Raw genomic sequence first — 23136 nt, 5'->3', positions numbered from 1 at the left:
CGAGAGCGAGGCTTACGTGGTGATTTCATCAATCTCAAGAAATGTCGGCTCAATCTCTTGATATACTCATTGAGGTTAGTATGCATGTACGTGAGCATCTGTGTGTACTATATTTTACAAAAAAGGGTACGGTCTTTCACAATGGGAAAAATGCTACAAAATCGGCATCGCGCTATGTAGATTACAACGACCTACATCACCATATGGAGCCCACATGGTAAATAAAAAAAGGAACACCTTGTTGCATCCCCACGTCTCCGTACATCCCTTCGACCAACTCCCCCTCTTGCTCAACCTCCATGACGTCAATGACTCTAGCTGTCGCTCATCCATGTTGGACTCCACGTCCTCTTACTTATACATCGAACCCGTGCCATTGCACGCGACGCTTGGAAACAACAACGCGATGTTTTTCCTTACAGAGATGGAATTGGTGCATGCAAGTCCCTATTTTTATGTGTTGGCTTCGATGGCCGCCACAGTATTCCAAGAGATATCTAAAGTATCTCTCTATTTTTATTAATCATTTTGGACGCACATTTCGGAGGGTCTTGTGTTTGGGGTTGAGGCCATAATTCATGATTTTACAAAGAGGATTTGGTATTTTAGAACAAAATGATACCAAACTTATTTTTGAGATCACTTGCTACTATATCATTTCTTTGTACGGATTATTAAAAAATTAAAGCACAAAAGGACAACGATTGCCATGATATGATGCATTGCAATTTTTATAGGATATTTTTCCGCCGCCGAGAGCTGTGATATTTCTCCTATTGGGTTGGATTTTGATGAGCAAGTGGGTGGGTGGTATCATTGGTGACAATTGGTTGAAGACAAAAGATGAGAGCGACGAGTTCTTGATTCCAAAGGAGCATTATTTTCTGTGTAAGATTTTACAAGAATTTTGCATTGTGCAAACAGCGTGTGCGTGTATGATGAGCTAGAAAATTGGCACGGCTAGTGTGTCACTTGCAATGGTGAGGTCGTATACTCGTATGTTAAACTTTGTTGAGTAGTTATGACAGGAAGAGGTATAATCAAGGTTGCCAAAACTATCCAGATCCCATCAAGATTAAGTTTAACTTTGTCATCATATAAATTTAGGCATTGTGCACCGGAGACTAAGTTTTGTATGTTTAATCTCATATGTGTTACTCTTTCACCTATTGTGATATATCAAGTAATGTAATATAATCAACATAGGACCTTTAAAATGATCGGATTATGAAGAAATATCGCGTAAGCTAAGTTGGATTGAAAATGATGCAAATAAGCATATATACTCAAGTTTATACAAAATTAAACCAAACAGGAGGGACATTAAACACTTTCAAATTTCACGATTTGTACTACCAACAGAATTGTTATCTTAGTCAAGAAAAAGCCTGACAGCCTTGGCCTGTTCGTGATGGATGGGATGGGATTTTTTTATAGATGTTTTATTCCAATGTGAGGTGCAATCTCGCCGCATGGGATATGATTTTGGACTTTTAAGTGAGCTAACGGTTGTTATCGCTGGTGTCAAATTGGTTGCAGACAAAAGGTAGCTGTCGTATTGCAAGCCATAGCCCCGCCCACTGTTCGATCGGTTCCCAATCTAGATCATCAAGTTTTTTTTTTGTTTAGGAATCATCATCAAGTTGTTTGGAGAGCGTGAACGGTGAACATGACAAAATTTGTTGAGCTGGCTGCAATCCGTAGGACTCGAGAGGAGTACGGTAGAGAGATCTGTGGTTTTGCATGAGGTCAAATCTTAAAAAAAAAAGCAGCAGCATTTATATAGAGAGAATCTAGATGCAGCGATTGGTGCCGGCGCGTAATTATAACAAGGACAAGCTAGATGGCGGCGACGTGACAGCCATAGTTTGTGGCGGGCGTTGATGCTAATCTTGGAGTACGTGGGGGCCACCCGAGCTATCGGAGGGCATGGAGCACAGCAGATTGACACGATGGTGCGTGGCCTTCTCCCGTCCACCAATATGAGAACGATTGCGTTTACTATTTTAAGTTTAGTTAGAGATTATTAATGCCATTTATAATAGCAAATGAGCATCATTAGATTCACTAAATAAAATAATTTTGTATTTATTTTTTGATTTGATCGAATTTAACAGAGTTTGATTCAGGACAGACTTATAATCTTTTGTAGTTGTGGATAGAAAAGGTAACAGTCATAGCTTGTTGTTTAGTGGTGTGGCATGGAAAGAACTGAAAGCTGTGGTGTCAACAATCTGTGTGATGCGATTGTGTCAAAATACATATTCTACTAGTGATCCTATGGTGCGGAGGACCTGATGTTTTTTTTTTCTTTTAGTATGTTGTACGTACAAAAGTAACGCACTAACCTCCATTTTCATCAACTTGCCGCTGCTAGGGATGTAAGTTTGCTAGCCCAAGAATCCTCATTTAGACGGGCAAGACCTCTTTGCATCCCTATTTACCACCAAAGAGCTACTTTAACCACCATCTTTTTTTTCCTACAAAAGCTTTTTAATCCTTACAAGCATATGCTACTAATAAATTATGTTTCAATGAAAAATCATATAATATGAAGATTGCATGTGTATAAGAATCCTCTTTGGGGAAAAAACGTACGATTGAAATTGCCACAGTAAAAACTTGTGTCAATAAAATGAAACCGGAGGTTTCATTAGTACTTTTTTTTTAGAGCAACGGGTAGCTTTTTATTCAATCAACCGAGCGTTACAAAGAGAAGCCCGAATAAATGGAATCGGTTTGGTTTCATTAGTACTAATATATGCTGATGATGCTTTTTTTAGAGTATATATGCATCTGGCTGGCCAGGCCGGTTGGGCTCATTTCTTGGGCCGAGAGCTTGGCGATACATATAGCACTTCCGTTTGTTCTTCCCGGGCGAGAGACGGCCCAAGCCAAGCCAGAAGCCCAGAAACCACCATCGGGCCAAGCAGACAACCCAACCCAACGCTAATCAACGGGCGAACCCCCAACCCATTTCCAAACCCCTCCTTCCTTCTCCCCTCACTTCCTCGCCGTCGCCGCCGCCGCCACCATGCTCCGCGCCGCCCTCACCTCCGGCGGCGGCCGCCTCACCGCCCTCCTTCCCCACCACCACGCCCGTATCTTCTCCTCCTCCTACTCCTCATCCTCCACCATCGCCTCCCTCTTCTCCGATCCTACCCCTCCCCCGGACCCCGCCGCCGCGATGCAGTCCGCCGGCGTCGATCTCTCCCACCCGGACACCGTCCCCGCGCTCCTCCTCGACCCGGGGCTCTCGGGAAACTACCCCGCGGCCTCGCGCTTCTTCTCTTGGGCCGCCTCTGACCCCGCCGCCAAGGCCGCGCTCAACTCGCGGTCCTTCAACTCCATGCTCCAGCTCGCCGCCGCGCACGGCGACGCCGAGCGCTTCTGGTCCCTCGTCGCCTCCATGCGGTCCAGGGGCTACGGGATCTCCAAGCCCGCCTTCCGGGCCGCCTCCGAGAGCTTCCGGGCCAAGGACATGGCCAGGGACGCCGACCTGCTGCAGGAGGCATTCGCCGCGCACGGTAGGAACGCGGCGGCTGCCGAGGTATGCAAGGTTCTCCGGGCGCCGGGCAAGGATGATGCCTCAAAGCTAGCCATGCTGAGTGAATCGGGTGTTGAGGTGACTGACGAGCTGGTGGCATTAGTGGTGGAGAAGGTCGGGCAGTTCCCGCAGCAGGCCATGGTGTTCTTCCGGTGGGTGGAGCAGTCAGCTGGGGCCGGAATCAGTTGGGACAAGGTTTACAATGCGATGGCGAGGGTTCTTGGCCGTGAGGATTGCATCGAGGAGTTCCGGGAGGTCCTGCAGAAGATGAGGGGCAAGGGGCTTGAGATGGATCGAGATGTGTATGTTACTGTCACCGACAGGTTCCTCAAGAGGAAGATGGTTGAGGATACTGTGGACCTGTTCCGATTCATGTCAAGCAGGCCGGAGAAGCTCTCGACGGATTATTTCATATTCTTGCTGAAGAAGGTTGTAGCGACTGGTGATTTGGATCTCAAGTTGGTGACGAGGGTCTTGCGGTATTATCAGCATGCGGGCAATGAGGTCAAAGACTCAGCTTTTGATTCTGTTCTAAAGTCGTTGAGGAGTGTAGGGAGGCTTGGGGAGAGTGGCAGAGTTCTGAAGGCGATGCAGGAAGGTGGTTTTGAACCAGATAGTGCTGAACATGAAAAGGCTGTTATTGCAATGTGTGATGCTGGCAATCTGGAAGAAGCACGAAATTATTTGACTGGTGTGGAAGAGTCAGGGCATAAGTTGGGTCCAAAGATATGGTCTTGTTTAGTTCAGAAGTATTCTCTTGGTGAAAATGTGGATATGGCAGTCTCGTGCTTCCATGAAATGCTGGAAAAATGTGGCAATGAGAATGTGGGTTCTGCTCTTGAGGCACTGGTTTCTGGATTATACAAGAAGAAAGGGGCAAAGGAAGCATTCCAAGTTCTGAAGAACTTGATAGCTGAGAAGGCTGTAGTTCCTTGGCAAACTACCTACAAGTATTTGATCCACAAGTTGATCCGCCAAGGGCATCTGAAACAAGCATTTGAAGTGCTAGGTTTAATGAAAAGCCATGGTTATCCAACTTTCGTTGATCCTTTTATCCCACATATTTCAAAGTCTGGGACTCTGGATGATGCCCTGGGTTTGCTGAATGCAACATCTTTGAGGGGGTTGCCATCAAGAATAGTTTATGTGCGCTTATTTCAAGCTTTGTTCAAAGAAGAGAGGCATGAAGTTGCCCAACAGTTGCTTTCCCAGTCTCCTGATAGCATCCAAAACCATGCTGATGTTCGTGATGTTTTCAATAGGATGAAGCTGGAAGAACCTGTCACAGCAGCATTGGCAGAGGGTTGATGCATGCTAAATTGAGTTTTTGATGCCCGCATTTTGCATGGCAAGCTGAATTTGCCTTTTTGACTTTGTAATAGGGGCCGATATCAGAAGTTGGGATGTCAGAAACTTCTTAGCTGAAATGCTTGCACTATTTTCCAAAGTAATAAGTTACATTATTTTCTTTGAAAATTTCTCTGTGGTTTCTTTTCTTTCTGTTTGAGCCACCATATTTCCATGCCTTATGCTGGCAGTTTAGCTGCCTTATGAATCAATATCTTTTGGCTTTGTGCTACTGTGTCATAGGAAGATACAAATTTGAAATCTGCGTGTACAATTATCTGGATCGGCTGCAATGAAATATCTTGTGATATATTTTGACTGTATATATACAATTCTGCTTGAACTCCTACATGGTAAACACTGAATTAATAAAATGTATGATAAAGACATGTCTGTAGCTATCTGTGCAAACACTCCTTTCACATAGGCCAACCATCTGTGTAAAAACTGGGTCGGCAGCTATATTGGTCAATAGCTGCAACAAACTGAGACGCTGACTAACTATCAGAGATCGTGTCCAGCTGATAATTGCTGTCATCTTTTAATCTACCTGGATCAGTAAGTGCTTGCGTTACGCCAGTACTAGCTTGTGCCTGGAATTGCATTTCAAAAGTACAGGTCAGTGTTGCTGCTGTTTCGGATCAAAGACGGTAATTTACTGAGTCTGCATGTCGTTCAGAGTATGTTACTCTGAACATCTGTAGTTTCTGTGCTGAATTCGGCAATTTATTCTTGGGAGGAACCAGTTGTGTTTGAAAGGGTACCTTTTCTCGATGCAATCTCCTTCTCAACTTCTGCAAATATCTCCCTCAACCTGTTGGCGGAATTTGCCATGACATTCTTTGCAGCCTTCTTCTGGTGCTTAGCGCCCTTCAACCACGCAATCCCTAATAACACCTTCAGGCTGCAGGTGTTCGGTTTCAAGGGCGTGCTCGTCATGTGGTACTTCAACTGGATCTGCATTTTCAGCAAACACTGCGACCTGACAATTTGAAGTAAAACATGGGAGCAGTTTGGACAAAATCAGGTTTGTTTATCTTACACTTGAGTAGTCTTCATGCAGGATGCCTTGGAGGGTCATCACCTCCTCAACGACCCAGCCATCTTGGTTTGGTAACTTGTATTTTTGTTGAGTAGTCGTTGCTTCCCCACCATATCTGGACAAGCTTTTGTCAAACCTAAAGCTGATACGCCTTTGGTATATGTCACGGTTTAGCAGTTCCCATTCTGTCGCTGAGTAGTCAACACAACCGGCTCTCTCCATCACTTTATGTTCCAGTGGACCTCCAGAGAACATCTCCATAAAAGCACTGATCTGCAAATACAGAATTACAGAGATTTTAGCAGATTCCTTTGAGATTGCATGTTGACAGGATCACAAGACAGCAAGACTCACGCCAACAGAAAGAACTGCTGAGTAGACTTCTGACATTTTTACATCGTCATTGGCCAATAGAGAACCTTCTTCACAGGGGAGCTCTTTGAGTTCAGATTCTTTATCAAGTATCTCACCTTTCTGTTCCAGACCGGATGACCGCATTTTCCATATTGCCATGATAATCCTGTCAGAAATGTTTGATACGTTAATGTTAGGAATAGTACTTGTATTCAATATGGGGGCTGTAGGCCCAAATGTATACATGTACAGGTATTAGGAAATATGCACAAAACCCCTTATACAATGGGGGAAAATACAAGAATACATATACATCTAACACCCCCCCCCTCAAACTCAAGGTGGATCCCGAACACTAAGTTTGGAGAGATAGAACCTGTGCTGAACTCTCGTCTGTGCCTTAGTGAAGAAGTCTGCCAACTGAAGCTCTGAAAGCACATACTGAAGAGTAATAACATCATTCTGTACCTGGGCTTGTGCGTAAGAAGCATCAACACCAATGTGCTTGGTAAGCTCATGCTTCACCGGATCACGAGCAATACTAATAGCTCCGGTACTGTTAGACAAAAGAGGAGTCGGCATAGAAACAGAAACACCAAAATCCTCAAGAAGCCATCGTAGCCAAGTAACCTCCGCTGTCACAAGAGCCATAGCCTGTAACTCAGCCTCTGCAGTCGAATGAGAAACTGTTGTCTGCTTCTTAGTCTTCCAAGCAATGAGAGAACCACCATGAAAAACACAATAAGCAGAAAGAGATCGAAGATTAGAGAAATCACTAGCCCAAGTCGTATCAGAATAAGCCTGGAGCTGTAAGGAGCTAGAGCGAGGAAAGAACAGACGACGAGATATAGTTCCACGAAGATATCGCAGAACACAAAGAAGATGACTATAATGGAGCTGAGTAGGTGCAGAAACAAACTAACTAAGAATATGTACGGAGTAGAAACAAACTGACTAAGAATATGTACGGAGTAAGAAATGTCAGGTCGAGTAACACCAAGGTAGACAAGGCTCCCAACAATGTGGCGATAACGAGTGGGATCTGAAAGAGGCTCACCATCAGTAGCACGAAGATGAACGTTAAGTTCCATGGGAGTCTCAACTATGCGATGATCAGTAAGAGAAGCACGATCAAGAAGATCCTGAATGTACTTTTCTTGGGATAGGTAGAAGCCCTCAGGTGTGGAAGAAACCTCAATCCCAAGAAAATAACATAGGGGGCCTAGATCGGACATAAGAAACTGCTCACTGAGACGTGCCTTCACAAAGGCAACATACTGGGAGTCATCTCCAGTGATGATCATATCATCAACATAAAGAAGGAGAAGAGTCCGACCACGAGAGGAAGTATGAACAAAGAGCGCAGGATCATGGGCGCTTGCAGAAAAGCCAGTAGCAGTGACTACAGAAGCAAAGCGCTAGAACCAAGCACGGGGAGCTTGCTTGAGGCCATAAAGAGAGTGGCGAAGACGACATACCATACCCTCAGGAACAGAATAGCCAGGTGGTGGCGTCATATAAACCTCCTCACGAAGTTCACCATTAAGAAAAGCATTCTTCAATCAAGCTGAGATATAGACCACTCACGAACAGAAGCCATAACAAGAAGAGTGCGAACAGTAGTCATGTGAGCCATAGGAGCAAATGTCTCATCATAGTCACGACCATGCTCCTGCTGAAAACCACGTGCCACAAGACGAGCCTTATAGCGCTCAAGAGAACCATAAGAACAGGTCTTAACCTTATAAACCCACTTACATGTGATAGGATGACCATGTGAGGGAAGAGGTACAAGATCCCATGTGCTAGTGCGCTCAAGAGCAGCAAGCTCCTCCGCCATCACGTGCTGCCATTCCTGATGAGTAATGGCATCACGATAAGAAGTTGGCTCAGAAAGAACAACACCAGCACGAGGAAAACCATACCGGTCTGGAGGATGAACCGAGAGACGATCACGAAGAGCATATCGTGGAGAAGACAAATCAGAAGGTGGCTTATCAAGAGGAGAAACACACCAGAGGAAGATGGCTCGGTAGGAGGAGAAGAAACATCAAAGGAAGATGGCTCAAGAACCCACCGAGTACGTACATAGAAATGTGTGACAGGTGGTTTGGTGTCATAAATAGTACCCATAGGAACCTGTGGAGTGGAATCAGAAGAAGAAGGCTCCACAGATGAAGGGGACGCAGAAAAAGGCACTACAGGAGGCTCATCAGGAGCCGCAAAAGCAGGCACTAGGTGTGGAAAATGCATAGGAGCAATAGGAGTATCAGGAAATGTTAGAAAAGAAAGGGGCTCAACGAAAGATGCATGAGAAGCATCAGGAGAAGGACGAGACTCATCAAAAGTAACATCCCGAGAAATCCTCATCCGACGGCCAACAGGATCCCAACAACGATATCCCTTATGCTCAGCACTGTATCCCAAAAAAACACACTCAACAGATTGAGTGGTCAGCTTGGTGCGCTCACGAGGTGCAAGAAGCACATAGCACACACATCCAAAGAGACGAAGGCTAGTATAGTCAGGCAGCTTGCCACAAAGACGCTCATATGGAATCCCACCCTGAAGAGCAGAAGAAGGTTGAATGTTCATCAAATAAGTAGCTGTAGAAACAGCTTCAGCCCAAAAATGCGGTGGAATAGTAGAGGCAATCATCAGAGCACGAGTAGTCTCAAGCAAATGATGATGCTTGCGCTCCGCAATACTGAGCATGAGCATTAGGACAAGAGAACTAGGCAAGGGTGCCCTGCTCAGAAAGAAATTGACGAAGAGCTCAGACTAGTACTCCCTAGCAGAATCAGCACGAAAAACCTTAATAGCAGTGTCAAACTGAGTACGGATCATGGTGGCAAAATTTTTATAAATAGATAAAGCCTCACTATGATGTTTCATAAAATAGATCCAGGTGTGGCGAGAAAAATCATCTATGAATATGATATAATATCGATGACCCCCTTTCGAAACGAAGGGAGCCGGACCCCATACATCAGAATGAACAAAATCAAAAGGATGTTTTGACACTGACTCACTAGAATAATAAGGAAGTTGTAGCTGTTTTCCTAGCCAACAACCCTGACACTGATCCAAAGATACATCACCAGAAACTGACCCTAAAAGACCACAACGAACTAGCGTAGACAAATGCGAGCCACAAAGATGTCCTAGATGATGCCACTGAGCAAACGACGATGTAGATGACATAGAAGAAGCGACTGAGCCCCCAAGACTGGTAGAGGCAGCGGAAGGAAGACGAAGCCACTCAAGCTCCCAAAGACGCTGAGAATCACGTCGACGAGGGCCAGTACCAACTAGGAGACCTGTGTTGCGATCCTGAATACAACAAGAGTCAAAATCAAGGATAACACGACAACCATGATCAGTGAGCTGGCCAGTGAGATAAGCTGCATGGTTAGTTTGGGAACATAAGAAACGACAGGAACATGAAAAGAGGAAGACAAAAGAGTGCCTCGTCCTGCAACAGAGAGAGACGATCCATCTGCGGTTTGAACAGTGACAGAAAGAGATGGAATACCAATGGAAGAAAGACTGGTACGATCAGGAGTCATATGAAAAGAGGCACCAGAATCTGGAATCCATGGAAAAGTACCTGAAGAAGAAGACTGAGATGAGCAGCAGAACCTGGCGGTGTAGAAGCCTGAGTAATGAACCAGCAGCTCCTGTGGGTGTAGAGGCAGCTAGGCGACGAAGCAACATGAGCATCTCCTGTGTCTCAGAACCAGCAGAACTCCGCTGAGAACCTCCAGTACCAGAACCACCAGCACCACTAGTACCCTGTGAAGAACGACCACCTCGGCAAGATTGAGCCTCACGAGACTGAGCCTTCTTCTTCCTGTAACAATATGCCTCCACATGGTTATCCCAGCCGCACCAGTCACATTTAAGACCACCACCCCCTCCACTCTCAGAAGAAGGCACCATAGGTGGAGGAGTGGAGGCCTTGGAAGAAGAACGAGCAACCAAGACTGAAGAAGACGAAGACTGCAACAGGCCAGCACTACGAAGACGTATCTCCTCATTACAAACAGCAGCAAGAGCATCCATCAGAGACACACAAGGCTCACGGGAAACCAGCTGGGCACGAAGCTGCTCAAACTCATCATGAAGACGGGTCAGAAAATCATGGGTGCACCTAGTCTCCAGAGCAACTTTCTGAGCCTTACAAGACTCACAAGTGCTAGGTGATAATGGAGGACCAATAGAGTCAAGTTGACGCCACACTGCAGACATCTGAGCAAAGAACTCCTCAACTGTAGAGTCACCCTGTCGCAATAGTTGTTCTTGACGTAGAGCAGCAATATATGTAGACTGACCGGTGGGCTCATAACGCAGACGAAGAAAAGCCCACATCTGATGTGCATGATCAAAGTCAACAATATCTGCAGAAAGACTCTCCTCCATACTAGCAGCAAGAACAGCACCAGCACAAGCATCCTCATCTAACCATGTCCTGTATGCAGCAAACTAAGATGCATATGATTCAATGCTATCATCAAAATCAAGCAGCTTCTTCTGCACGGCCTCATCAGCTGTGTCAGGAATAGTAGGCTTGACAGGAGGGACAGGAGAGCTGGGTAGGGTATATCACCGGTAAGAAACTCCCATAGATGCAGACCACTCATGTGCAGACGTAGATGAGGAACCCAGTTGCGATAGTTGGTGCCATTGAAAAGCACCGGACGTCGCATAACCTGCACACCATCGGACGGAGGAACTGAAGAAGACATCTCCAAACAACACAGTTGACGACAAGAGCGCAAAAGAAGCGGCAATCGACAGCAAGAGAGCAGACGGACGGCGGGCAAACGGAGGAATTGCAGAATCAATTCCACGATGGATGAATCAAGCCAGGGCGACGAGCTCCATAGCCGATGGGAAGCCGCTCGGACCTGCGGATCGCGGGTCGGCGGTGCGAGAGAGCCGGCAACAGGCGGACGAGGCGGAGAGCCGCACCAATCGATGGAGGAGCCGTGGGACAAGGTTGGCGAGGGGCACTGACAGAAAGAAGCGACAGACGGCGGAAGGAATCGATGATGTGCTCAAAACGAAGAGCAGGGGAAAATTGATCCAATGGGCTGGTGATCAGAGGCATGCAAGTGCAACGTGCGGGGGGAAAAAAGATCACCTAGGGCAGATGAGAAGAAATCTAAACCCTAGTTTGGATCTGTACCATGTTAGGAATAGCACTTGTATTCAATATGGGGGCTCTAGGCCCAAATATATACATGTACAGGTATTAGGAAATATGCACAAAACGCCTTATACAATGGGGAAAATACAAGAATACATATACATCTAACTGTTAACAATAATCATATAATCATATGACAAGCCTATTCCAAATAATTATGGAAAAATGGGAGTTCGCTCAATGCTTTATAGAACCTGAACAAAGTATAGCAATCTACCAGTAAGGAATATATTGATAATAAAAATGAATTTATTATTAATTCACTACACTATTCCTGTTCCTGAAAATATGAGTAGGATGACTTGATATTAGTTATCCAACTGTGTATATGTTCGTTCATATAGTTTGGAGAGAAGTATTTGTGCCTGTGGAGGTTGACCTACTATGCTTGAACAGGAGGCAACACCAATTACCTTAAACAGTATACACAGTGAAGAAATTCCAGATATTTTTTCAGGCATGTCAATCATGCAGCCTCAATACAAGTTGATTATTGAAGCTATCATACCAGACAGGAACTCAGGATAACAAATTTCAGAAAAGCGTCAATGGTAGTTCTTGTTTAAGAGCACTAAATCAAGTGGTGTGATAATGATCAATAAAATCCAGAATTCTGCATATCACATGAAAATTAAAACAAGGGTGCCTCATACCTGTGAGCATCATTGAATGAAACAAACGTCTGGAAATGGAATTTTAGTCTTCCTTGAGGATCCAATGTTTTGGCTCCATGCCTAGCTTCAAGACCTCTATCCTTGCGAAGGATAAGCATCAAGGATGGACTGCCAACTGTTGCAAGTTTCGGTGGAACAACCTGGATATCATCGATGTCTTCCCAAAGAAAGAAAAATTTTGTTTTCCGGCCAAATATGTTGGAATAAAATCCAGCTATTCTTGGGGAAAGAAAGAGGCGCCCCTGTTAAAAATGATAACCTCCTCAGTTATCGATTAGTATGACCAAAAGCAGGTGCAAAGGATAAGAAAAGATAACAAGTTGTAGCAAGTCCTAGTGTGCCATGCAATCATCAAAAAGTGTACGGCGATGGCCCTATTTCACTGGGAACCATGATATACGGACTTACAGGCTACAATTCTTATGTTTTGTTTTTAGTATAACTTCATATGCAAGGTCTACATTGATTTATATTTCGCATAAGCAAGGTCTAGCTCTGCATATTGGGCGTTGAAAATAAATGATAATAATGTATTTGAAGACAGTATCTCCTATTCTAAGCAAAATAGCATCAGTACCATGATAAATCAATGCCAATTCAATACATACAAAGTTAGAACATTAGTGAAATCTAATTACCTGAAGTGGCATTTTCCGTTTTAGATGGCAGGTAAAATCATCAATGAGGAATTCTTCAGGAGGAAGACTAAAGAGCTTACGAAATGCTGAATTTGTCTGAGCTGAGCGCAAGTGCATCTGAACATTTAGTCATGCAATACAAGTTCAGTAATAGAATGCATTTTGATGGCACTAAAAAATTTTTTGACAACTTTTTCCTCAAGCAAATTTTGAACAATTCATACCTTCTTGCCAACTTCTTTCCCCATTTTTTCCAGATAATTCAAAACAACTTCAGTTCCCTGTGAATTATTCAAAAAGATCCGCAGATGCAATTTTGGCTGGTGCCCTTGGGGAAACCTTCCATCAAGAGGAAGCCACATATCACCCAAATCTGACAAATTGTTTTTCACAAAGTTGACTTCTGTTTGACCAATAGGAGTTTCATTGCTTGCACCATCTGAATCATGCACAACCACGTCCAACCTTGCTGGAGGGTCATCCATTGCATCAAATTCAAATATCTCTATGGAGTTGAAAAAGCAAAGAATCAAGCAAATTCACAGAGAAGGTCAATAGTGCTTTTATCTTGCAGGTTAGAGGAAACTCAACATAGAAGTGATACTTACCATTCCATTTTGGTTCAGACGTATGGTATTTGACAGAGCTAGTTTTTCTCTTTCCATTACAGGTAAAGATTACATAAGGATCAGGCAAGCCAGGTGTACCTGCACCTACTACACCACTTCCCTCAATAAGTGCAATTGTCAATAACCAACCATCTCCGTGAGCTTTGATTCCATGGTCACTGCCTAACATTGAAACAGGAAAAATGCAAATTACATGTCTTCGTCCCCAGGAAACAGAGAATTTCCCAAGTTTTTTTTTAAAACTATACAGCGGGGGGAGGCCCCCGCTGTGGTAAGATATATTAAAAGGGTAAAATAAAACTGTGCAAGGACAAAAGTCCAGAGGGCACCTCAATGCCCAAAAAGGAAAAAAAAAAGACTTCAGAAAGACCTCAAAGGAGGCTAAGAGCTATGGCAGAATTTCCCGGTAAAAATGAATGAATTATAGTTTTCCAATATAAATAATTTGTTCTATTAAAATCATCTAGAGGGCCCCATCAATTTCAGAAAAGACTAGGGGAGAACAATGAAAAAGGAATATTCACTTCATTTAGAATAGAGAGATTGTTACCTCGTTGTTTCCAGGCTTGCAAAAAACGTCGCCCTACTTTGATGATATTATGCCCCTGAATGATCAGAATGATACAAAATACAACTTCTCCAATGGAATCTGGAAGATCAATACCAAAATATTCAAGTCCCCCGTGCACCATATTGGTTCTGGCTAGATGAAGATGTGTAATAATATACAGTGCTGTACTGAGAGAGAATATGAATGCAAAGCTCCCAAGGAAGCGGGCAACCAGCTTCCAGTTTGATTCTTTCTGTGGCTGCAGTGAAGCTAAAATCTTATCTTTGTTATTAGCATCATCAAGCTCAGCTACTTTAACTTTCCGGGACAGTACTTCAGAGAACTGTGAATATCCTTCTGCAAGGCCTTGTTTTGCCCCATTCTCGATCATTCCTTTAAGCATTGTACTCTGAACAAAGTTCAGACGCCAACTTACAGTAAGTTGTGTGGTTTGTTCTTCAGATGGGAACTGGGGACCAGGTATTATACGGTACAATATCTCCACCTTGAAACAATTGCCACAGGGAACATCAGGAGTGCTAACACTACAAAGAACTGCAAAAGAATTTCCAGCTGCCTTCAAGTATTTCTGATCTTCAGTAGCTTTAACAGACTTAACTAATTTGCTTGCAGCTTTTGTGTAAGTTAATGTTCTTTTCAAACAATTCTCATTGTTCTCATGTTTCCAGGGCTCGATGTGAAATCCACTTGTTCCTTGAAGTTCAGCAACTTCTGGCCAGAAATCTGAATTTGCAGAGAACAACAATGAATTCAGTTCAGCTGGTGCAATACTGTAAGATTGGTCCACTAATACACCACCAGGCAAGTTTCCCGGCATTTCACAAGCTTGGTCTTTGGACTCCATAGTTTTCAGTAGTTCATCAAGACTGACCTCGGACAGCATGCAGCTCTCTCCGTTTTCACGAGACTCAGAATGCATTTGTGCATCTCGAAACTGGTCTGTGGACACAAGATCTGATGCTGCAGAATGTGCAGCATCAGCAGATTTCCTGAAGTATCGAGACATGACCTCCACCACTGATGATGTATCAGCAATGGAACTACCGTCATCTTCTTCCGGCTCCAGAAGAATGGATTGCTCTGTGCTGACACAGGATGGTGGCCCTGTGCTTCTAGGGCCTTGCTGCTCCATGATGCTTTGGGTCAAGCCATCCAAACTTCTGAGGGATGCCTGATCCATGCTACCACAGGCTAAAAGATCCAGACTACCAGTGGTAGCTGATAATGACGAGTCAGTAGTTGCAATTGACCTGTGTGAGCTGCATGATATATCATCGATAAGTTGTGGTGGAGCTTGATGTGCGTCCTCACAAAGGGTGGCCCTAACTGATAAGTATACCCTCAGGCAAATTTCACCTGCAAGGAAATATAATTAAACAGTGAATAATGCTAGCTTGATTCACCACTGCATTTACTTCCCAGAAAATTTGAAATGCTCTCAGCAGGAAAGCATTCACCAGACTGGTGATAAAATAAAGTTGCAGATTTAGGACAAGAACTTGCTTGTGAATCTGAGTCAATTAGGGAGGCATTGATCTAGGAAGTGGCAAATTTTGACTACAGACAAACAGAGCAAGGCAATACGATTTCATTTCCCTGAACAAGTAGAACGCCTGTTATGAGGTGTAGCCCATGTATATAACATCCATTCTCCTACCCACATTTCCTTGGTATCTGTTTCGATTGCTTTGGATCCTATTACCCGATGAAGCATTGATTTGACGATTCCATGGCAAGAGGAAAAACGGATGGGAGTACCGCGCCTCTTCCTCCTGAACTTGCCGCCGCTCCTGGGCTGGAGCTGGTACCACCTGGTGCCGAGCGAGAGGTCGTCCGTCTCCATGATGGCGGTGAGCGGCAGCCGCACCCGCCCCAGGAACTCGGCGCCGAGGAAGCGGTCCTCGTTGAGCACGGAGACGACGAGCTCCTCGGCGACGTCGCCGACGAGGAACCCGAACTCCTCGTCCCACACGGGGCTGAGGTTTCGCTTCACCACCGTGGTCGCCCGCGGGCGGCGACGCCCCAGCTGCAGCCGCACGTAGGGATCGCTGGAGCCGTTGAGGTAGATCGCCGGCAGGCCCCGCGCCTCGATCACGTGCACGCGCAGCAGCATCGGCGCGTCATGGTGGCCCGGCTCCGCGCGACCCGGAGGGCCCGCCGCCGCCGGCCTCGCCATCTGTGGGGCCCCCGCGAGACGAGACGGAGCGCTGCGGCGGTGCTCGGCGAGAACGGGAGAGATCGAGAAATGGCGGGTGATTAGCGAGCTCCGAGGAATTGGGGATTTGGATGAAGCGAGAGGTGGGGGATTACCCGCGGCCGTTTGAATTCGAGAAGCGTTTATCCCGTGGCGCATTTCGGCCTCGTGATTCGTGCCAGTGGGAAGGAGGCATTTCGCAGGCCGTTCGATCAGCGGGGCCGGGGGTGGCTCCAGCCCAACGCGTGGGCCCTGTTCCGGGAAGCATGGGCTGCCTCAGGTTAAACTGAGTCGGATGCGCTAAAACTAGAGGACGTGGAGTAAAAAATCCATATACCCCCAAACTGAGTAAGGGGGTGTTTGGCAGCACTCCACTCCAAATTTTTGAACTCCACTCCACCAACTCCACTACATTGCAGCTTCACTCTACCAACTACAAAAAAATACCAGAGCTGTCCACACATTTGGCAAAATGCACATATCCAGCTCCGGAAACAGAAGATCTTTATAACCATGTGAATGGATCCCACTTGTCAGTCTTCTTTAGTTCTTCCTTTCTTCTCCTTTGTTGGTAGGGAAAGGAAGGCCACGAGCAGGCAGGGGCGGGCGGGGCGGCGCGCGACAGGCGGGCGGGAGGCTTGTTTTTGTTTCGCGAACCGGTAAGTTGTGTAACGAGTGGTAATGGTGGGTAAATACCCACCAACTCCACGAGGAGATCTGTAAAGGAGGTTTTTGGAGCACCTCTTAAGGTACTCCAAAAAAACGTGGATCTACCCCTCGCTCCACCTTTTTCCTAGAGCCGAAGTTGCTGGAGCTGACACGTTTGGCTGCGAAATTTTCGAAGTTGGTGGAGTGAAGCAATTTTTTTGGAATGAAGTGCTCCCAAACATCCCCTAGAGAACTCTTTATTACGAAATAGGCAAAACTCATGCATTCCAAACATGTTTAATTTTGCGTGATCCATCTGGCACTAGATTATGCAAAAGAGGGAAAATCGCAATTCAAAGATGAACTAGCCTCTTTTTCTGTTACCGAGCAGGCAAGCACACAGTCAAGTACATGGAATGATGGAAATGAAACAGCTCGAACCAGAGTTACCAGACTAATACACAGGGAAGCTGATGATGTATGATCACTGAAGCAAAGAGCGACTGGTTCAAAATTAGTAAATTCTCGAATGGTTTCTCCCAGTGGTCAGCTTGATAATCCTCCTAGCAATGATTATGAATATCAGAAAAAGAGGACTGTCCAGGAGCCTGAACATAAATAGCTGATTTCTTTCTTCTGCATTGCGATGGCTGAGCTCCCTGACGATACACGGCATATGCACTTCTAGCAAGATTGCTCGTTGCATCAGCGTCGCATGTTACTCTTTGCCGAAGTCGGCGCTGTAGTGCGCACTTGATTCCAGCTTCTTTGCGTCATTTAGCTTCCGCACAGCCTGAAATGAAGTTTGCAGGGATTTCAAGAGTCAATGCATGACCACCAGTTTGTTCAGGTACAAATAGATGGGTGTATAAAATAGCTCACCTTCATGAAGTCTTCATGAACAACATAGTCCCTTTCTGCCCGAATTGCAGCCATACCAGCTTCGGTGCAGACATTACGAAGATCAGCCCCGTTGAAACCCTAAAACTGGACAAGTTAGGAGAAGATATGCCATGAGATTTAAAGAAGTTAGATACACCATACAATTAACTCACCTCTGCAAGTTTCACGACAGCTTCGTAATCAATTTCCCCATGCTTGGCGATACCGGCAGCATGAATTTTAAGAACTTCCATTCTTGCCTGCTCGTTGGGTAGTGGAATCTCAATCTTCCTGTCTAAACGTCCAGGACGCAGCAGTGCAGGGTCCAGAACATCAGGTCGGTTCGTAGCCATGATCATCTTTACCTGTTCAACAAAAATAACCTTGTCAAGCACTGAAGCACTCAAGCTAAATGCATACAGAACCAACAAATACAAGGTGTGCTGTGCAGCATTCTTAGAAAGAGAAGGTTAAGTGAGTGTCATGTACTTAATTGTGCAAAGCCCACAAACCTGGTAACAAGAAAGTAGAGAGATCAATAAATCAATATTATATCTAGGATTCTAAACTCTCATCCTGTTACTAGTATCCTCAATTGGAGTTTCAACTCAGGTGTCAACTAACCATTCAAAACCTAACCAGGCATAGAAGTAGCTAACTTGCAATCAAGTATACGAAAAAAACAAGTACATCGAATTGGATGGATATATAACCAAATAACTACATTGATTACATCAATTGAGGGATAATGCAACAAAACCACATCTTAAACCTGTATAGTCCTAAACTACCAAAAAATAAGTGTACACAAATGATAAAGCAGCATACAGACAATGTACCATTAGGTATATCCCAATTGTTCAAATAAAGTTTCATTATGTTACAGATCTATTGTAGTATTAAACAGCATCGCTCAACCGTACTACAGAATCAAGCGGATTGGATTGACCTCACAAAATTGAGAAGTTCCAATAATAAATCACAGATAATGATACCCAGATGTCATTATATCCAAATGTGGAGTGCAAAACTTTGGTTAGATCCACATGTATTTGCAGATTGTATTAAGCTAGAAAACTATACGAGCAAATATCAACATATCTAAATAATAAAATTTACCTTCCCAAGCTCGTCAAATCCGTCTAGCTGGTTAAGGAGCTCCATCAGCGTCCGCTGGATCTCACGATCAGCACTAGTTCCCTCACTAAATCTTCGCCCACCAATGGCATCAATTTCATCCATGAAGATGATGCATGGCTAAGTAAGAACAATTTGACATGAAGAAAATTATTAGTTACTGAAGTACGATGAATGATGCATGGCTAAGTGTATAGATTTGGTAGAGTTCCAACAACTCAAATGAAGTCATTGATCCCAGTGATTTATTTTCATGTTAAACTGACAATTTGGGGCAACTCTCATGCAAAACTAACATGAGATCCGTACATTACTCAGTTTTATAAACAAAGCATAGCTTTCATTTCGTGTTGACAGGAAATATGGTTTAATTGCACAATATATTCACCAAATAAACTATTGTAGTATTGCATAAAGGACCTGCATATCTCACAGTGCTAGTGTCTTCCAGATAAATGGAAATAAATTTGATGGCACAATATATTCATCAAATAAATGTGCACAGTTTATAGAGGACAAGCTTTCTCTATTATTCCCACAGTAATGTCTTACAGATAATGAATAGTCAGTTAAGATCGAATTATCTTTCCAGAAATAAAAATTGAGCGATATCAAGACTTTAATACTTACTTGATGATCACGTGCATAGCCAAACATTTCTCTAATCAAACGAGCACTTTCTCCAATGTACTTGTCAATAATAGCGCTTGAAACAATCTGTTTTAATGATTATATAAGCAATATATTAGAAGTGTAAGAAAGACCGAATGCTATCAATGAAGTGAAAAGCCACACACCTTCAAAAAGTTGGCATCGATGTTACTGGCAATAGCCCTCGCCAATAGTGTCTTCCCGGTCCCTGGAGGACCGTAGAGCAGAACGCCCTGAATGATTAAAATAAACAAAACATTGAATTCAGAACATTAGAATTTACCTCTTTTGCCTCATGTGCATAATTTAGGTCTAAGTATACACACACACACACACACACGTATTGCATTTACCTTAGGAGGCTTAATTCCCACCCGAAGAAAGAGTTCAGGGTTCATAAGCGGTAACTCGATGGACTCCCTGAGTTCTCTAATCTGATCAGACAAACCGCCTACAGCAGAGTAACTGACATTTCCTGGATCTTCATGAAGCATGTTATATACCACAGGATCAACCTAAAGGATTTTCATTCCACATAATCAAAATCAGTTTCTCTATATAAAGCCATTGATCTTATTATAGAAATGTAAGGATAATCCAACCAAAAAATACATAAAATGATTCAGATAAAAAATATACCTCCCGTGGTAGAGTTCGCATTATTGTCAAGGTCGTCATGTCAAGTACAACACGAGTTCCAGAAGTCAACTTCTCCTTGTCTACTTTACTTCGGCAACCAACCACATACCGGGGACCACTGCTGGCCTTCACGATAACTTGAAGAAACAGGTGTTTCAGTTGTTTAGTTTTTGTGGTGTTGAGGAATAAAAACAAAAACTAAAAGTGATATTTTCAAATTTCATATAGATGTCAATGAAAATGACCGAGTTGCTAACTAAGAACACTGTACTCAATCTTGTTGGTTATTACAAAGTGAAGCAGAACAGCAAAAAAGATAGGTAATTGTGGGGAAAATACTTTGTACTTACATCGTTCATTATCAAGAGGCCGGAGAACCTCTCCAATTATTTGACCCACACTTTGCAGCGATTTCAAGTCGTCCTCAGTCTTGGCAAAGTCCTTCTTTGCATTTTTAAGGCTCTCTCTCACTGCATGTAAAAGGAAAGGAAAATCAAGATAAATAAATTGGACAAAGTTTTTCAGTAAACAAGCAAACTTCTTAGATTACCCCCCTAAGAACAAAGGCCGTTTAGCACCAAGGCTGATAATTTTGCCGCAGCAAATTTACTAAGGAAAAATATTACTAGACCACATTAGCCAAGTAGCAACAGACATATCATGTACCTTATTTTCTATGTTAGACTAAAAAAACAGAAGCTTCAAATGTGAACAATCTCAAACCAGTACACTGGGATGATATGCAAAACAAGCTTATGATCATTTATTTACATATAACCGTGGCACTTGGTAGAAAGGATATCATACCCAAGCTTTCAATATACCGCATTACCACATAATCAGATACAGAGGCCCAAGCTTGGACTGGAGCACTTATACCTTATACAATTTCCTTACTAACCAACAGACAATCAGCATCCTGAAAAGTGGGACTACAGGATTGCTAGACCTATAACTTAGCTCAACCTGCAGTACAACTTGAATACCATAAATTTCTAACTCATCAACTATGCAAATAAAATGTATAGAATGCACGAAAAAAAATCTATCTTGCAGTTCAAAGTTAACACAAAATTATCGGTGTCTAATTGATGCTCTAACAAACATGAGTCGTTCATGTTTGAGATAACTGTAAACTCTTGAACGCCAAATGAGCAAAGCTACTGAGAGATCAAAAAAATAATAGGTGGCTCAATCAGGGTGGGGGGCAATATCAGGCCCAATTATCCACGCAGCTACCGAGGTTGACCAAACTAAACCCAAGATCACTTCATACTTTCAGAACTTCAGATCCACATCAAGCACCCAGCATCCAGACCACCAGATTCAGCGCCCCAAAACCAAATCTACTGAAACAACAGCCCGAGCCAACACCCAACACCCCAGTCCCCGATCTAACACCGAAGCACATCGCCAAAACAAACGGTGACCCCCTAGTAAAACCTCGAAATCACTGAGTACGCCGCACCGCGGCTAGCGAATCTTACCCCCTAAAAAAAATTACTCGCCATCCAAACCTCTGACTAGATCCCGCGCACAAAACCTCTAATCCCCTAGAGAGAGACAGGAATCGGCCGCTCCGAACCCTAGGGAGACTGGGATCGAGCAGGGTGAGCCAGGGGAGACGGGGGGGAGGGGAGCGGGGGACGGACGACTCACCGGTGCCGACGCGCGACTCGAGCTCCCTGCAGTTGAGCAGCTTCTTGCGGTAGTCGGTGATGGCGGACCGGCGGCGCGCGGCGGCGGCGTCCTCCCCGTCGGCCATCTCGTCCTCCCGCAGTCTCGGCCCGTCTAGTTTTTTGCTTCCGTCGCAAGAAGAGAATCGCGCAGGCTCCTCTCTCCGCTCCCACGGTTACGTAAAACAGGCCGCCGCACTTATCCACTACAACTCACAAGCAGGCTGCAGGGCGGGCTGTTCCGCGTTCTAAATACTGGAAACGTAATCCGTGTTCGACCCGCAAACTGGTTTCGCGAGCGTGGTGGGCCGTGGTTCTTTGGTATGGTGGGCCGCGGTTGCCTGTATTTCAGGAAAGTTGGTTTGCGGCGCTCGCGTCGGACGGACACGGGCTCAGCAAGCCCCTGATGTCAGCCAACGTCATCGTGTTCTTTTCCAGAAGCTTCATCAAAATTCAAATTGGCCTACCTCTGATGCTACGATTTTGTACCTGAAGAGTGTTTCCTTTGGGTTAAATGGCGATCTTGCGTAACTTTGTTTGCAGCTGGATGTTGACGTATTTCAGACTTTCAGTGAACTTATGTTGATCTACTTTTGATCTGGTTGTGTGTGGTGAATAGCAAGGGTGATGTCTGCGTTGTGAACGAATTTTTGATCCAGTGTAATTTATGGACGACGGGAGGTCAGTCCTTAAACTTAAGAAAATGTTAGTTCTCGTTGATATTTCACGCTCCATATCAAAACCCAAAGATTAACCTTCATTCTACGATGTTGAGACATGTTTCTATCATTCTTTTGTACTCGCACTATTTCTTGTAAATCAATTTCAGAGAACTTCATGTTGTCTCAAGACAACACAACACACCACGACCAAATAATTACCTTCTAAAATCGCCGAGCACCTCTTAGATACTCCGCATGATCCAATGTCTTAGAACCCTTTCCGAAACGTATCTAACTCTATAATGGAATGTTGACAAGTACTTCATTGGTAACTACACACAAACCCTATCGCTAACACCTTGTTCTCTAAAACAACCATCTTGTAAATAAACCCCAAGCAGAATTGACCAAGACTCTCTCCACTATTAGCAAATAAAAGGAGCAAATCAAAGCTCTTAGTATAAAAGAGAAAGAAATGATTTAAACTCGTCACATATTTCGGGAAAGATATGCCATCCCCCAGTAATGGCCATGGCAACGTGAGCGGCAACCGAAAGAGGCGCCGATCCAATATTTAGTATAATAGTTTTTTTTTTGCAAGTGGAATGTGCAAGGCTCCCTTCACTCATCATC

At 44.3% G+C, this 23136-nt stretch overlaps 3 protein-coding genes across 3 annotated transcripts; 1 reads left to right on the top strand and 2 right to left on the bottom strand.

Annotated features, from left to right (window-relative positions):
• The first annotated feature begins 3187 nt into the window (after positions 1–3187).
• On the top strand, positions 3188–4855 carry LOC101765459 (pentatricopeptide repeat-containing protein At3g02490, mitochondrial). The gene has a single exon (XM_004954607.1). It carries the CDS (start codon positions 3188–3190, stop codon positions 4853–4855), a length of 1668 nt encoding a protein of 555 aa, XP_004954664.1.
• Positions 4856–5182: 327 nt separating this feature from the next.
• LOC101765066 (C2 and GRAM domain-containing protein At1g03370) lies at positions 5183–16190 on the bottom strand. The gene is made up of 10 exons (XM_004954606.2): positions 15773–16190; positions 13994–15370; positions 13423–13605; positions 13039–13319; positions 12815–12931; positions 12156–12418; positions 6291–6456; positions 5937–6209; positions 5659–5851; positions 5183–5487 (listed from the first exon to the last, which is right to left on the bottom strand). The coding sequence occupies exons 1-10, from the start codon at positions 16188–16190 to the stop codon at positions 5477–5479; spliced, it is 3282 nt and encodes a 1093-aa protein (XP_004954663.1). The 3' UTR covers positions 5183–5476.
• A 1007-nt stretch (positions 16191–17197) lies between these two features.
• LOC101770572 (26S proteasome regulatory subunit S10B homolog B) lies at positions 17198–22026 on the bottom strand. The gene is made up of 10 exons (XM_004951490.4): positions 21825–22026; positions 20516–20635; positions 20166–20302; positions 19880–20041; positions 19673–19759; positions 19506–19592; positions 18858–18995; positions 17912–18103; positions 17739–17837; positions 17198–17649 (listed from the first exon to the last, which is right to left on the bottom strand). The coding sequence occupies exons 1-10, from the start codon at positions 21928–21930 to the stop codon at positions 17575–17577; spliced, it is 1203 nt and encodes a 400-aa protein (XP_004951547.1). The 5' UTR covers positions 21931–22026; the 3' UTR covers positions 17198–17574.
• Positions 22027–23136: the final 1110 nt, after the last annotated feature.

This window comes from Setaria italica, chromosome I (genome assembly GCF_000263155.2).
Source record: "Setaria italica strain Yugu1 chromosome I, Setaria_italica_v2.0, whole genome shotgun sequence".
Classification (NCBI taxonomy): Eukaryota; Viridiplantae; Streptophyta; class Magnoliopsida; order Poales; family Poaceae; genus Setaria; species Setaria italica.
The sequence above is the reverse complement of the archived record's forward strand: the minus strand, read 5'-3'. Positions and strand labels throughout refer to the sequence as shown.